The sequence below is a fragment of the Muscardinus avellanarius genome (genome assembly GCF_963383645.1).
Source record: "Muscardinus avellanarius genome assembly, chromosome: 18".
NCBI lineage: Eukaryota > Metazoa > Chordata > Mammalia > Rodentia > Gliridae > Muscardinus > Muscardinus avellanarius.
Window position 1 is genome coordinate 44,598,666 of NC_137804.1, and position 15,190 is coordinate 44,613,855.

The following is a 15,190-nucleotide window of genomic DNA, read 5'->3' on the forward strand; positions in this document are numbered from 1 at the left end:
GGTCCACGCAGGTAATTCCAGTATTTGGGAGGCGGAGACAGGAAGATTGCAGGTTCAAGGTCAACCTCAGCAATTTAATGGACTCTTGTTTCAAAATTAAACAAAAGTTCAAAAGGACTGATCTGAGCACGGCGACACATACCTGTCATCTCAGTACTTCGGAAGCTGAGCCAGGAGCATCCTGGGTTTAAGACCAGCAAGAGAACTTAGGCTCTCAGCAACCTGGGGAGACCGTTTCCAAACCAAAACTAAAAAGGGCTGGGAACAGAGCTCTCAGAGAGAGAGCATCCCTCTGGGTTCAATGCCTAGACACACACACACACACACACACACACACACGCACACACACACACACACACACACACACCACAGTGGCTGGGGGTGTAGCTGAAATGTATCAAAGGAAAGAGAAAATAAAAGCCTGGGAAGCCTGTGTCCTACGAGGGTCTCACTGAGTGGGGAGGGCCGAGGTAGCTGAGGCTGGCGGTGAACCGCAATCCTCTCGTCTCAGCCTCCCGAATGCTGGGATAACAAGTGTGCAAAACCACGCCTGGCTTAGAAAATTAGGCTTTACAGAGGTAAGAGGTATTGAAACAAGGAGGGGGCTCTGCAAGTCGGGGGGGGGGGTTCTGCCTTGAGCCTTCTGTGCTGACAGCCCCTGGATGGGGTCCCGGGCGGCAGATCAGACCCAGGCCTGGAGGAAGAGACAGGCCGGAGTTCCCAAGAGCAGAGAGAGCCATCTCTGAGGAGTAGCTGCGGGTAAGGACGAGTGGTGGTGGTTTTGGTTTGCGTCTCTCTGATCGCTAATGATGCCGAGCGCTTCTTCAGGCATTTACTGGCCACTCAAATGTCTCCTTTCCCGAGGTGCCATGCAGTTCACGTGCCCCTTTTGTGACTGGGTCGTTTGTTTTCTCAGCGCTGAGCTTCTTGAGTCCTCTGTGTTCTAGATATCGGTCTCTATCGGAGGAGTAGGTGGCAGAAACCTCCCATTCTGTTGGCTCTCGGTGGAGGTTCTCGATAGCCCAATACGCTAGGGAGAAAACGGGTCGGAGGAGGACTCGAGTCGAGGGAGAGTCTATTCTATATAGACGAGCAAATACGGCGACCCGAGGGGAGGGGAGGAGGAAGAGGGAATCCTCTAACGTCCATGCTGCACACACACAGACACGCCAAAGCCAACCACCAAGCCAAACGCGGGAAGGAGGGAGGGAGAGGGCTACACGAGTGGTGTGTGCACGTGTGCCTCCACCATCTTGTACCGAGACGTATGACCACAATAAAAACTTCAGAAAGAAACAGCAGAAGGGCTCCGTCGGTGACCTTGCCCGACGTCAGATCGTGTTTCTAGGGTCAGAGCCGCAGCACCATGGCCAAGACGCCGCAGCGGAAGCAGCGGGCCCCCGCGGAGCCCAAGCTCCCCTCGAGGATGTCCAGCTACACGTTCAAGAGGCCGGTGACCAAGGTCACGTCCCACCCGGGCAACGAGGTTAGGTACCGTCCGTGGGAGGAGAGCGCGGGCAAGCCCCAGCAGCTCTGCTGGCAGAAGAGGCTGCAGCGACTCCAGGCCTGCAGCGGCGCCGGGGAGCTTTTAAGTCCTTCGGGTCTTACAAAGGCTTTGCAGGATCTCGGGGCCTCGGGGCCCAGGGAGAGCGCGCCCCCGGGGCCGCCTCGGCCCCTCCGCCAACACTTCCTGATCTCCGAGGACGACATCACGGAGCAGGACGGGAGAGTGCAGAGAGCCAGGGAGAGGCTGGCCAGCGCGCTGCTGGCCGACAGGCTGGCCCGCGAGGCGGAGGCGGCGCCGGGAGCCGGGCCCCCGCCCTGACCAGCCGGGGCCCGCTGCTCAACGCCACCGCGCAGTTTCCGTAAAGCTCGTTTCTGGCTTTGAGTTGCGGACACCTCAAAAGACACCAGTCTTTCTTTAAATTAAACTTTTTGTGTGTGCAACACAAGAAAACATGAATAGTAATTTCTTCCTGTTAAGGGGAAAGGCAAGATTTTTCTTTTTTAATGGTGCTGGGGATGGAACCCAGGGGCATTCGACCTCTGAGCTACCCCCAGCCCTATTTTTTATTCCTTATTTTGAAACCGGGTCTCACTGAGTTGCAGAGGGCCTCGCTAAGTAGCTGAGGCTGTCCGCGAACTGCGATCCTCCTGTCTCTCAGCCTCCCGAGTGCTGGGATGACAAGCGTGCGCCATGGCCTACCCAAAAGGCTTGGTTTCAAGTGAGAAGTTTTTTCCTTGTTTTATACTCCCACTTTCTTTTTATTGACTGTTTCCAGGATTTATATTTTACCTTATCTTTTTAAAAAAATGATGGGGTGTGATGTGATTTTTTTGTGTGTGTGTGTGTGCTGGGGATTCTACCTGTGAACTACACCCCAGCCCTTTTCATTTTTTATTTTGAAACAATCTAAGTTGGTGAGAACCTTGGTATGTTGTTGAGGCTGGCCTCGAACCTGTGATCCTCCTGTCTCAGCCTCCCAAGTACTGCATTATAAGCGTGCATTGCCACGCCCCGCTTTGATGTGTTTTGATTTGGAAAATTATTCCTATGGTCAAATAAATGACCACTGCATATAGTCAGATTTTTGCTGTGTGTGTGTGTGTGTGTGTGTGTGTGTGTGTGTGTGTGTGTGTGCAGTAAGAGTATCTAAAGCCAGATGTAGCAGTGCATGCCTATAATCTCAGACCTTGGGAGGCTGAGACGGGAGGATCGCAGGTTCAAGGCCAGCCTCAGGAGCTTGGTGAGACCTTCAGCAAATAGTGAGAACCTGTTTGAAAATAAAAAAGAAGCCGGGCGTGGGGGCGCACGCTTGTCATCCCCGCGCTTGGGAGGCTGAGACAGGAGGATCACAGGTTCGAAGCCAGCCTCAGCTACTTAGTGAGGCTCTCGGCAACTTAGTGAGACCCCGTTTCCAAATAAAATATAAAAAATGTCTGGGAGTATAGCCCGGAAGTAGAAAAGTCCCTGGGTTCCACCCCCAGTACTACAAAAAGTTATAAATAAAAACAGGGTCTTGCTAAGTTGCTGAGTTTTAAGTTTCTGAGGCTGGTCTTGAACCCGTGATCCTCCTGTCTCAGCCTCCCGAGTACTGGGATGACAGGCGTGTGCCACCGCGCCCGGCTCTGTTCCCATCTCGGAGGCCCCGCGTGGCGGGTAAGGAGATTCCCCAGGAAGATCCATTCACGTGTCCTGTGGAGCTGAGCTCAGAGAACAAAGTGGCGTAAGGACACTGGAGTGGGCCCAGGCCCCGGGGAGCGAAGACACGGGAGACAGATGGCTGGTGGCTTTGGAGTCCAGACAGACGCACAGCGGGTGTCTCAGGAGGACACACAGACGGGAGCCTCGGCCCGAAGGGGTGTTATTTTACGTGGCGGTGATTCTACACTGGTTTCGCTGGGGGCAGCCGTGGCGTAAAACCAGGAGGTGCGGCTGCTTGCCTCCGTCGAGACTTAACCAAGGCCGAAGACTTCTTGCTTACACCCCTCACAAACCAGTCAGGGGCCAAGAAAGGCCCAAGCCGGGCATGGAGGTGTACACCTGTAATCCCATTACTCAGGAGGCTGAGACAGGAGGGTCACAGTTTGGAGGCCAGCCTCAGCAACTCAGCAAGGCCCCCAGCAACTTAGTGAGACCCTAATTTCATACAAAAAATACAAAGGGTTGGGGTATAGCTTGGAGGTAGAATGTCCTGGGGTTCAATTCCTAGCACCAAGAAAATAAGTTAGAGAGAAAGACTCGGGCCTGTGTCTGGCCAGTGTGTTTATTTCTGCCTGCGGGTGCAGGAGTCCTCAGCGAGGCTCACTGCAGCTTCCTGAGGTCCAGGTGCGGCAGGTAGTACCCCGGGCGGTGGCGCTGGACCTCGTAGTCTCCCTCCTTCTTCCGCCGGCGGACGGTCACCTGCGACAGTCAGGAGGGCGAGTCAGGACGGGCCGGCCAGCCGCAGAGGGGGGAGGCCACGGAGGGGAGGCATGGCCACAGCCACAGCCGAGACCCGATCCTTCACGAGCCCCTCGCCTGCTCACTGGCTTCCTTTCCTGGTGGTCCTCCCCTCCTCCTCTCCTCTGTCCTCCTCCCCTCCCCTCCCCCGTGTGTGTGTGTGTGTGTGTGTGTGTGTGTGTGTGTGTGTTATTTGATATTGAACCTGGGGGCATTCTACCTCTGAGCTATACTCCCAGCCCTTCCTTTCTGTGTGTGTGTGTGTGTGTGTGTGTGTGTGTGTGTGTGTGTGTAATATATATATATATATATATGTATTATATATATATACTTTTTTGTGTTACTGGGGGTGGAATCCAGGAGCATTCTACCCCCAGGCTACATCTCCAGCCCTATTATTTATACTTTATTTGGAAACAGGGTCTCACTAAGCTGCTGAGAGCCTCACTCAGAAGCTGAGGCTGGCCTCGAACCTGCACGATCCTCCTGTCTCAGCCTCCCAAGCACTGGGATTACAAGCGTGCGCCCCCACGCCCGGCTACATGCATATTTTGAAACGGGGTCTCGCCATGTTGCTGAGGGCCCAAGTTTCTGAGGCTGTCCTCCAACCTGCGAACCACCCGTCTCAGCCTCCCAAGAACTGGGATTGCAGGTGTGTGCCACTGTGCCCGGCTCAATGTTTTAAACATTTTCTCCTCTGATAGCCCTCTACTTGCTGTCTCTCTCTGTCTCTCTCAATTTCTTTGTGACTTTTTTGTCTTTCATTATCTATAATCATCTGTCGATGGCCTGTCACCTGTAAGCCACCTACGTTATCTGTCACCTACTAGCCACCCCCGCCATTGGTCCCCCACAGCTGTCAGCCACGCACCCGCCGTCTCTAAGCATCTACACCACTGTGTTCATCGTTTTCATTATCATCCACCTGTCATCTATGAATCATGTATCATTCATCCATCGTCTATGACTGCCATTCATCTACCTACACCCCACCGATCCACCCTTGAGCTCACATCTCCCTCTCTCTTCTCTCTTCTCCCATTTCTCTCTCCCTCTCTCCTCTCCCTCTGAGCAACGTATCATCAGCCAATTTCATCACTGTGCAAGCCAACGGGGGTGGGGCTTGCACCACGCAAGCCGGCCGTGACATCCCTGAGTGACGCCACGTTCGCGGTCCATCAGCGACCAGGCGATGCTCCTGGGGCCGCTGCCACGTTCGCGGTCCATCAGCGACCAGAGCATCGTTCCAGAGTGCGTGCCTGTGTTAAAAATCCCCACAGCCCAAGGGCAAGGAGACAGGGGCCCTCTGTGCTCACCAGAAAGCAGCACGCCAGGCCGGCCACGAGCCCCAGCAGTCCCGCCAGGCCCATGAGGATGATGGCCCAGAAGGGGAGGTCTGGGGAGACAGACGAGTGAGTGCCGGGCGAGCCACCTACGCATCCAGGCTCCTTCCTGGGCCCGTGTGGCCTGGCAGGGCCGAGCCCTCAGCGCCTCCTGGTGCTGAAGTCCCTGGAGGACACCGGGCAGCCAGACCCTGCGCTCCTCCCGCTGTGCAGCGAGTCCCTGCCACCCGCCGCCCACCGGCTTTCACCCTGACCCCACCGCAGTCCCACAAGGCACCGGGGCGCCCCGGCCCTGCCCCTCAAGGCTCCTTTCCGGCTCACCAGAGTTCCTCAGCACATCATCGGTTCTGCTGGCAGAATAGCCTGGAATAGAGTGGAGAGTGCATGTCAGTATTTATTTTTGTGATGCTGTGGACTGAGCCCAGGGCCTTGAGCCTGCTAGGCAGGTGCTCTACCAGTGAGCAAAATCTTCAGCCCCTTATTTATTTATTTATTTATTTATTTATTTATTTATTGGAAAGAAATGAGCTGGGCATGATGGCACACGCTTGTAATCCCAGCATTTGGGAGGCTGAGACAGGAGGATCGTGGTTCCCGGACAGCCTCAGCTACTTAGTGATGCCCTTTGCAACTCAGTGAGACCCTGTTTCAATATAAACAATAGAAAATAGGGCTGGGGGTGTCGCTCAGAGGTAGAATGCCCCTGGGCTCCACCTTCAGTATTGAAAAAAAAAGTGGGAGAAGCACCCTTGACTCGGCCCCACCCCTGCCCAGTGCCTGTTTTTTCTCTGTCCATGGTAGGTAAAGCAGAATTCTGCTCCCGCCTGCACATCTGAACGAGTTCCTCACTGCCCACCCCCAGGGAAACCCTCCAGATCCCCAGAGTCTCTGGGTGTGGACCCTGAAGCTCCTGTCCCAGCTCAGTGGCCAAGCCTCTGGTTTGGATTCAGAATGCCCCCACAGTTCTTGGGAGGCAGAGACAGGAGGCTCATGGGTTTAAGTCAGCCTCAGCAACTTAGCAAGACTGTTACAGATATGAAATATCCCCCAAAGCTTGCCGGGTGTGGGGGCGCACGCTTGTCATCCCCGCACTTGGGAGGCGGAGACAGGAGGATCGCGCAGGTTCGAAGCAACCTCGCTGGCTTAAGAGACCCTGTTTCCAAATAAAATATAAAATAGGTCTGGGAGTGTAGCCCGGAGGTAGAAGGGCTTCCAGGAACCCCAGTACCACACACACAAAAAAACCCCAAACGTCCCCCAGACCTCATGTGCTAGAAAGGCAGCCATGTTTGGAGGCGGGACGTGGCCCCTGGAGAACGGTCCTGGGGGGCGTATCTGAGGACGGTGTTTCCCTGGGCAGCAGCTGCAGCTTCCATCTCCTCTCTTTTCCCTGCCCCCGTGAGCTGACCCGCACTCTCACCCTCTCTGTGCTCCCTGTGTGATGGCCTGCGGACCCACAGCCCTGGCCCCCCGCTTGGCAGCAGTGGAGCCTGGGCGAAACCTCCCCCAGCCTGAGCAAGTCTGCGCCTTCCTGCTCCGAGCTCTGCCCGCCGCGTGTTGGGCCGTGGTGCTGAGCCCGCCCATGGGGACCACCCAGGGTCTCACCGTCCACCACGACGCTGCTTCTGTCCAGGGTGAAGTTCAGTAGCTGGGTACCGTTCTGGGTCATCCTCAGGAACTCCTCGTAGATGGCGACTCTGTCCACTCTCCGAGCCAAGGGGGAGAAGTTACACAGGGAATCCACGCCAGTGTGGTTGCTGCTGGAGACCGGCCTGGAGGGCACCGGAGATGGACAGGGCATGATTTCCCGACTCCAGGTTCCCTGCTGTCCGTGCTCTTGGAAAATTGGTGCCGTGATGTAACGCTCTGCGCGTCACTCCTGCCGCGCTACTGGCTCCAGTGTCGTCGCTGAGATCTTGCCATCATGCTCAGGCTAGCCTCGAACTGGTGGTCCTCCTGCCTCAGCCTCCCAAGTAGCTTGGATTACAGGCATGTACCACCCCCTGGCCCCAGCAGCTGATTCCTTCTTCCTCCTCTTTCTTTCTCTTTAAAAACAGTGACGTCTCCGGGGTCATTGTGCCCTGGGTCGGAACTCACCTGAACGCCAGAACTTGACAGTCAGAAAAGTCAGTCTTGATGCTGCTGTTTAGGAAAAGTTGATTGAGCTGAAAGACGGAGAACGTTTCTGAGGTCAGAACCCCGGCCCCACTGCGCGAGGCAATTACAATCGCCAGACACATTTCCCATCTATTTCTTTCCTGGGACATCATTAGCCCAGGTGTATGTGCCATAAGATATCCTGTTCCAGGGAGGTGATGGAGCTCTGTGACCCCGGGCTGACTACAGCACTTCTCTGTGCCTGTTTCTTTTTTTTCCCCTCCTTCCCTTCCTCTGTCCCTCCCTTCCTTCTTTTTTTTTTTCTTTTTCTTTTCTTTTTTTTTTTTTTTTGGTGGTACTGGGGTTCCTGGAAGCCCTTCTACCTCCGGGCTACACTCCCAGACCTATTTTTACATTTTTATTTGGAAACAGGGTCTCCTAAGCCAGCGCGCGAGGCTGGCTTCGAACCTGCGCAATCCTCCTGTCTCCGCCTCCCAAGCGCGGGGATTACAAGCGTGCCCACCACACCCGGCTCCTTTCTTTCTTTCTTTCTTTTTTTTTTTTTTTTTTTTAAGTTTTCCAGGGGCATTTTACCTCTGAAGCCCTGTTTTTTTATTCTTTATTTTGAAACAGGGTCTCACTTAATTTCAGAGGGCCTCACTAGCTAGCTGAGGCTGGCCATGAACCTGCGATCCTCCTGTCTCAGCCTCCCAAGTACTGGGATGACAGGCATGGGCCACCATGCCTGGCTTGTGCCTGTTTCTTAATGTGGAAAATGGGCAGGAGAGTCTGTTTTTAGGAATTGTTAGGGAAAGTCTCCGCTGACCTCGCGGGCGTGCAGGTCAGTCTGCCTGGAGCCGGGGGGCCCGGGACTCCCTTCTTACCGCATCCTCAATGCCTCGTTTGGTCCGCTGGTGCTGAGGCGTGCCGCCCTGGGCCAGGCTCCGGGAGTATGGCAGGTTGGTGATGGTGAAGTTCAGCTGGAAGCTCTGAGTGCTGGGAGGGCCCGTGGGGACGTCTGTCCACGGAGGAGGGGACGGCTTCACCTCTAGATGGATCAAGAGTGTGCAAACTGTCAGATCAGGGGAAGGCCCTAAAACCGAGTGTTTCTTTCTTGCAGTACTGGGGCTTGAACCCAGGGGCATTCTACCTCTGAGCTACACCCCCAGCCCTATTTTTTATTTTCTGTGCGTGGTAATTAGACCTCATGATGAGGTTGAGAGAGAGGGAATGCGTGTGCACCTCTGCATCCACCCGCACCCTCCCCCGCCTGCACACGCTAGCCAGACGGGTGCTGAGAGCTGAGTGTATGCACACGGCATTAATAGAACTCTTTCCTTCACTGAGTCTCCCCTCCTCTCCCACGTCCCTCCCTGAGTCCCCTCCGCTATTTTACTGGAACCTCTCATGTATCTAAAAATTCCCTTTTGTTCTGTTTCTGTGGTACTGGGATTGAATCTGGGGCGTTCTACCTCTGAACAACACCCCCAGCCCTATTTTATTTTCATTTTCTTGAAACAGGGTCTCGTTAGGTTATTGAGAGTCTCTTTCCCTGCCGAGGCTGTCCTTGAACCCGCGATCCTCCTGTCTCGGCCTCTCAAGTATGGGGATTAAAAAGCGTGCAACACGAGCTGGGCGTGGTGGCGCACGCTTGTAATCCCCGCGCTTGGGAGGCGGAGACAGGAGGATCGCGCAGGTTTGAAACCAGCCGTACGCGATGGCTTACGAGACCCTGTTTCCAAATAAAAATGTTAAAATAGGTCTGGGAGTGTAGCCCGGAGGTAGAAGGGCTTCCAGGAACCCCAGTACCACCAAATAAAAAAATAAATAAAAAATAAAAAAAAGCGTGCAACACCACGCCCGGCTCTCTTTGTTTTATTTATTATTTCTATATATTTATGGGTGCACTGTAGTCATACATCTTAATGGGGTAGAAAATGGTGGAGGCACACATGCACACATCACTCAATTAGCCCTTCCCCAATTCCCGCCCCATTCCCTCTCCCCCCTTTCCATGTTTGGCTTAGTTGTTGATTTTGATATCTTTGTGAATGTACATCAGGTATGTTAGAGAGCTTCCTTCTTTCTTGCCCCTGCTCCCTTCACTTAGGTCACGTAAAGATATAGCATGCGTCAGAAAACTATACGTCACCCTTGCACAGCGGCCGGGACGATCTGCTCTCTATCATCCCAATGTTAGTATACGCGCTGCTGAAGCGAGCACTATCTTATTTGTTTTAGTTTGAAACAGGGTCTCATTGAGTGGTTGAGGCTGTCCTTGAACCTGCAATCCTCTTGTCCCAGCTTCAGGTACCGGGATTACAAGTGCAAACCCGCACGCCCAGGTCACGGGGTGAGCTTTCTAGACCGGAACCCAAGGGTGTTCTGTCCCTCGCCTCGGGTCATTCCGGAGCCTGAGAGTCCCTGCCCACATCCTCAGCGTCACCTGTCCCCCTCTGATCTAAAGTGCACTGTGCCAAAGCCGGGCGTGGTGGCGCACGCTCGTCATCCCAGCATTCGGGAGGCCTGAGACCGAAGGATCGCGGTTCTAGGACAGCCTCAGCTCCTTAGTGAGGCCCTTTGCAACTCAGTGGGATCCTGTTTCAAAATAAAGACTAAAAAATAGGGCAGGGGTGTAGCTCGGAGGTAGGATGCCCCTGGGTTCCATCCCCAGTACCACAAAAATAAATAAATAAAATAAAATCCCTGTGCCAGCCCCACCAGATCTCCCGAACCAGCCCAGATGTCCATCCTGCCGCAGGAAGCTGCAGTGTCGCTCTCTTTGAGACTCCGGACACAGGGGACACAATTCCCTGTGTTTCCCCCCTGGCTGTGTCCTCTGCTCTCCCTGGCCCTTAGCTTCTTCCTCATTTCCCACGGACACGCGTTTCTAAGACCGGGCTGTGTCTCTCCTGGGTTTCCCCAGGCTCCTGGGACCTCTCAACATAGCCACTGGCCACCAGCCATCATAGCCACTCCACCACCAGCGCCTGTCACTCTGAGATCTGTTGCTGTTTTTTGGTGTCCTGTACGTTATACGTCATCCTGGGGGTAGAGTGTCAGTCAGATGCGCGCATGCGCTTCTTGGTGGCCTTCCTTCCCACTGGGTCCTTCCCCGGCCCCACGCATGTCTTTGATACTGGAATTGGTAGTTTTGTCTGCGTCCATAACATCATTTCTATTTTTTTTTTTTTTGCATTACTGGGGATGAAACCTAGGGGCGTTCTACCTCTGAGCTACACCCCCAGCCCTATGTTTTATTCTTTATTTTGAAACAGGGTCTCACTGAGTTGCAGAGGGCCTCACTAAGTAGCTGAGGCTGTCTGGGAACCAGATCCTCCGGTCTCAGCCTCCCGAATGCTGGGGTTAAACGCATGCGCCACCAGGCCCGGCTCGTTATACATTGTGATCAGTGATACCAGATCTGTCTTTCTCTGTGAAAATAAAGAGGGCTAGCAAAGAGGACTTACACAGCAGAGATAACTAGTGGACCTGCACCTACATTTGTGAAGAACAGAAAGGTCACTGGCTAGACTGTACAGGCAGTGGATTCTTATAAAAATGTCCGCACTCAGAGGCCTTCGCGTCTTACTTCAAGGCCCTCCACCGCACCCTCTGACGCAGTGCTTTGATTGTTCTGTCCTTCCTTCCTGTCTTTGTAATGACAACATTTGCTTCAGCGTGCAGCAGTGTGGTTCTATTATTTCCTAAACCAGCTAAGGACAAGAACCCACGGCGGCATCTCCAAGCCAAACGCGCTGGTGTGATATTCAGCCGGACTCGCTTGGGATGTAACTTGAGTTCTAGCCGCTTTCCTGGAAAAGGCTCGGTTTTGGTTTTATGACGGAGTAACACTCCATTGTGTGTACGAGCCAAAGTTCGTGAGCCAGTCACCTGCTGATGGACACCCAGGCTGGTTCCACCAGGTGGCTACTGCAACTTGTGCTGCTGTGAACAGGTGTACGCGAGTACTGTAATATTCTTTTTTGTTTTTTGCAGATCTGGAGATGAAGCCCAGAGGCATTTGACCTCCAAGCTGCACCCCCTGTCCTATTTTTAATTCTTTATTATTTATTTATTTATTTATTTTTTTTGGTGATACTGGGGTTCCTGGAAGCCCTTCTACCTCCGGGCTACACTCCCAGACCTATTTTTACATTTTCATTTTGGAAACAGGGTCTCCTAAGCCAGTGTGCGCGGCTGGCTTCGAACCTGCGCCATCCTCCTGTCTCCGCCTCCCACACGCGGGGATTACAAGCGTGCGCCACCATGCCCGGCTTTTAATTCTTTATTTTGAAACGGGGTCTCACTGAGCTGTGGAGGGCCTCACTAAGTAGCTGAGGCTGTCCGCAGACCGCGATTCTCCGGTCTCAGCCTCCCGGTGCTGGGATGATGAGCGCGCGCCCGCGCCCGGCTTAGTACTGCGATATTCTGATTTCACATCCTTTGGGAAGACGCTGCGGAGCGCTGTCACTGGCTTGTTGGATGCACGACTCACTATTGGTGATGACGGGGGTGCTAAGGAGCCAGCTCAGGACTTCCAAGCTTTGGGTTGGATTTACGTGCACAAATAACTGTTCTCTTGGGGGCAACTGGTCCATTTTAATCCCTTCCCGTTCTGTGGGTGGCCCAGGGCCGGGAGTCCAGGGGAGATGCAGAAGCCACCTATCCCCGCAAAGCATCCATCCTCTGCTACGCAGAAGCCCCGTCCTCCCCCAGCCAGGCCGCCAGCCAGCTCACGCTGTACCTGTCACCTGCAGATCCGCCAGCTGGTAGGTGGCGCCCAGCCAGTGGGACGAGCCGTTCAGCGTCTGGTTTAGGAAGGTCTGTTCCACAAGTTTGGGGTCCAGGCGGGAGGAGAAGAAAGCTGTGGCGGTGACTAGCATGGATCCCGACCTAGGAACGCAGATCACGCCGGCAGGGGCTCAAGTTGCCGTCTCCGAAGAGCCAGAGTCTGCCCAGCGGAACCGGAGCCCGGCAACACGCGTCCACACACGCTTATGGCAGCGCCAGTCACGATGATAGCCAAGGCTCGGAACCAGCCTGGGGGCCCGTCAACAGGAGTGCGGATGAAGAACACGCCACACACACACACACACACACACACACACACACACACACACACGAGGTTCACTCAGCCACAGCGGAGAATAAAAGTATGTTAGTCGTGGGAAAATGGATGGAATCGGGGAGTATCGTGTCCATGAGATAAGCCAGCCTCAGAAAGTGGAAGGTTGAGCGATTTCTCTCCTATGCAGAAGCTAATGAGAACACGGAAAGGAAAGCGAGCTCGTGAGAATGAAGTAGGGGGGATGAGTAAATGGGAAAGGGCCGAGGGAGGAGGGGAGGAGGGGAGGTGCCGGGAGCGAAGGGGACCAACTTATACGGGTGTGCACGCACAGGCACATCACCACGAGGCCCACTGTTAGGTCTAATTATAACCAAGAAAAGAAAAAAAAGATCCGAAGACCCAGGGGCAGGTGGCAGAGGCTGTAATCCCAGCATTCGGGAGGCTGAGACAGGAGGAGCGAGGTTCAAGGCCAGTCTCGGGACTTAGCGGGAGACCCGTAGCAACTTCACGAGATGCTGTTTCAAAATAAAACCAAAAAGGGCTGGGGGTGTAGCTCGGAGGTAGAATGTGTCTGGGTTCAATTCTCAGTACCAATAACAAAACACATAACTAAATTTTGGAGAGTTGGCCAGCCCTGGGTCTAGTGACCGGCCCCTTCCCCAGGACAGATGTCTTCATTCCTCCTCCGGCCCCCCGAGACCTGGGCTCAAACCCGACTGTGACAGTCCTTGGGAAATTCCCTTCATTTCTGGGAGCCTCGGTTTCCCCACCTGAACAGTGGGGATGGTCCCGCGCCCCACAGCAGCTGTAGAGAGAGTTAAGTGAGCTGACCACACAGCTAGATACAACCGTAGGGCTGATATGTAGGGTTCTACGTTAGACAGTGTCTTTTCCAAAATATCCAGATGAGATGGAGAAAGAGGTGGGGTCATGGTGGCCCCACGTGATGACTCCCCACCTCACGCCCTCAACTCCTTAGAGACACACGGTAGGGATCACTGATAGGGACGCGGGGGAGACCGAGCGACCCAGGGATCGCTGATAGGGACGCGGGGGAGACCGAGCGACCCAGTGTACTTTCGGCTCAAGGACTGTCATGAAGGCTCAGGCGAGCCCAGACAATGCTCTGACCTTCAGAACTTACGTTAGGTTGGTGGCCAGACACGAGTGGAACGTGTCTCGTAGCTGGCTGCCCTTGTAGAGCACAGTGACCTAAAACGAAAGGGGAAGAGTGGGTAAGACAGGAGCCTCCTGGCGGCTGCTGCTGGATCCGATGGAAAGAACACAGCCCTTGGGGCCCAGGAGACCCGGGTTCAAATCCCGGCTCTTCCCCCAACTCGCTGCATAACCTTAGGGACACCACGCTCCTTTCTGAGCCTCAGTTGGACCATCTGGGACATGGGGAGTGCAGTGGCAGTCGGGATTCCACCTTTGGGAATGTTGGGAATGTCAGAGTGTGTAGGTAAAGTGAAGAGCTCACATCATGACTCGCGTCAGAATACCCGCATGCACAGCAGCGCGAGTCACAGGAGCCAAGTTACAGAACCAGCCCAGGTGGGGTCCATCACAGATGAGTGACAGCGCACGCGGCCGTCCACAGGGTGGGAGCCCACTCGGCCTTAAAGGGGGAGAGCGTTATGCTATTTGCATGAAAATGGGCGGAGCCAGAGAGTATTATGCTAAGGGCGGAGATCAGCCGGTCTTAGAGCACGTTTTCTCTTAGAGTTGGAAGCTAGAACAAATATGGGAAGCGGAAAAGGACTTCAGTTAAAGGAGGAGAGACCAGAAGAATTGTGGAGGGGATGGAGAAGGGGCAGCTAAAATGAGGTTATGTCCATACAACGTTTCCCTACCAATCTCAGACAGGGCGGGGAGATGGAGGAGGAGGGGCACGGTCCACAGAGGGAGCTGCGCCAGGGGAGGTGTGCACGACATGTCACTTTGATTCTCCTTATGATATAGTTACCTCTAATTCTAATAAAAGAATTAGAACAAAGGGCTGGGGTGAAGCTCAGAGGCAGAGCGCCCCCGGGTTGAGTTCTAGCACCATGAATTTACAGGAAGATTGCCACTGAATAGACGTTAAGTCAAGCCGGGCGCGGTGGCGCTCGCTGGTATCCCAGCACTCGGGAGGCTGAGACCGGAGGATCGCGGTTCGCGGCCAGCCTCAGCTACTTAGTGAGGCTCTCCGCAACTCAGTGAGACCCCGCTTCAAAATAAAAATAAAACATAGGGCTGGGGTGTGGCTTGGAGGTAGAATGCCCCTGGGTTCCATCCCCAGTACCGCAAAAAAAAAAAAAAAAGATGTTAAGTGGGGAAGGTGTCTCCAGGGTGGGAGGGATGGGGTTGGAGGGTTGGAAGGACGGGAGGTGGAAGCCATCACCACCTTGTCCTGGAGGTCCTTCAGCAGGAACGCGCGCTCCAAGGGCGTGGGGTAGGGGTCGTCTGGGTGCCAGTTCACGATGCGGAAACGTAGCTGGTACTCAGCCTGGATGGTGACATTCTGCGGTGCAGATCCTGGAGCCACAGAGAGGTAGAGAGAACAGGTGGGACCTGAGATCTCTACACCGAGCCGGGGTCACCCACAGGCCAGGCCTGCCGTCGGATCCATCCCCAATCAGGCTTGCCCGGTGGGGGCACTGGGCTTCCCAGGTGGACAGGCACCCCAAAGACTGGGAGACGGGACTTTTACGGGATCCTCCGGATCCCAGCGTCCCTCCCTTTGCCTCAATGCAG

At 54.5% G+C, this 15,190-nt stretch overlaps 2 protein-coding genes across 2 annotated transcripts in view; one reads left to right on the forward strand and one right to left on the reverse strand.

Annotated features, from left to right (window-relative positions):
* Positions 1 to 1,366: 1,366 nt before the first annotated feature.
* On the forward strand, positions 1,367 to 1,825 carry MBD3L1 (methyl-CpG binding domain protein 3 like 1; the record flags this gene model as incomplete). The annotated part of the gene is made up of 1 exon (XM_080715471.1): positions 1,367 to 1,825. The coding sequence occupies one exon, from the start codon at positions 1,367 to 1,369 to the stop codon at positions 1,823 to 1,825; it is 459 nt and encodes a 152-aa protein (XP_080571597.1).
* Positions 1,826 to 3,805: 1,980 nt separating this feature from the next.
* The window catches only part of MUC16 (mucin 16, cell surface associated), a gene marked incomplete at both ends in the record, with an annotated part of 52,953 nt that continues 41,568 nt past the window's right edge, over positions 3,806 to 15,190 (reverse strand). The window contains 10 exons of the mRNA XM_080715472.1: positions 3,806 to 3,904; positions 5,260 to 5,339; positions 5,608 to 5,649; positions 6,892 to 7,058; positions 7,384 to 7,451; positions 8,268 to 8,431; positions 11,882 to 12,001; positions 12,131 to 12,279; positions 13,599 to 13,666; positions 14,841 to 14,971. Of these exons, the coding sequence (XP_080571598.1) occupies positions 3,806 to 3,904; positions 5,260 to 5,339; positions 5,608 to 5,649; positions 6,892 to 7,058; positions 7,384 to 7,451; positions 8,268 to 8,431; positions 11,882 to 12,001; positions 12,131 to 12,279; positions 13,599 to 13,666; positions 14,841 to 14,971 (1,088 nt within the window). The remainder of the gene's footprint in view (positions 3,905 to 5,259; positions 5,340 to 5,607; positions 5,650 to 6,891; positions 7,059 to 7,383; positions 7,452 to 8,267; positions 8,432 to 11,881; positions 12,002 to 12,130; positions 12,280 to 13,598; positions 13,667 to 14,840; positions 14,972 to 15,190) is intronic.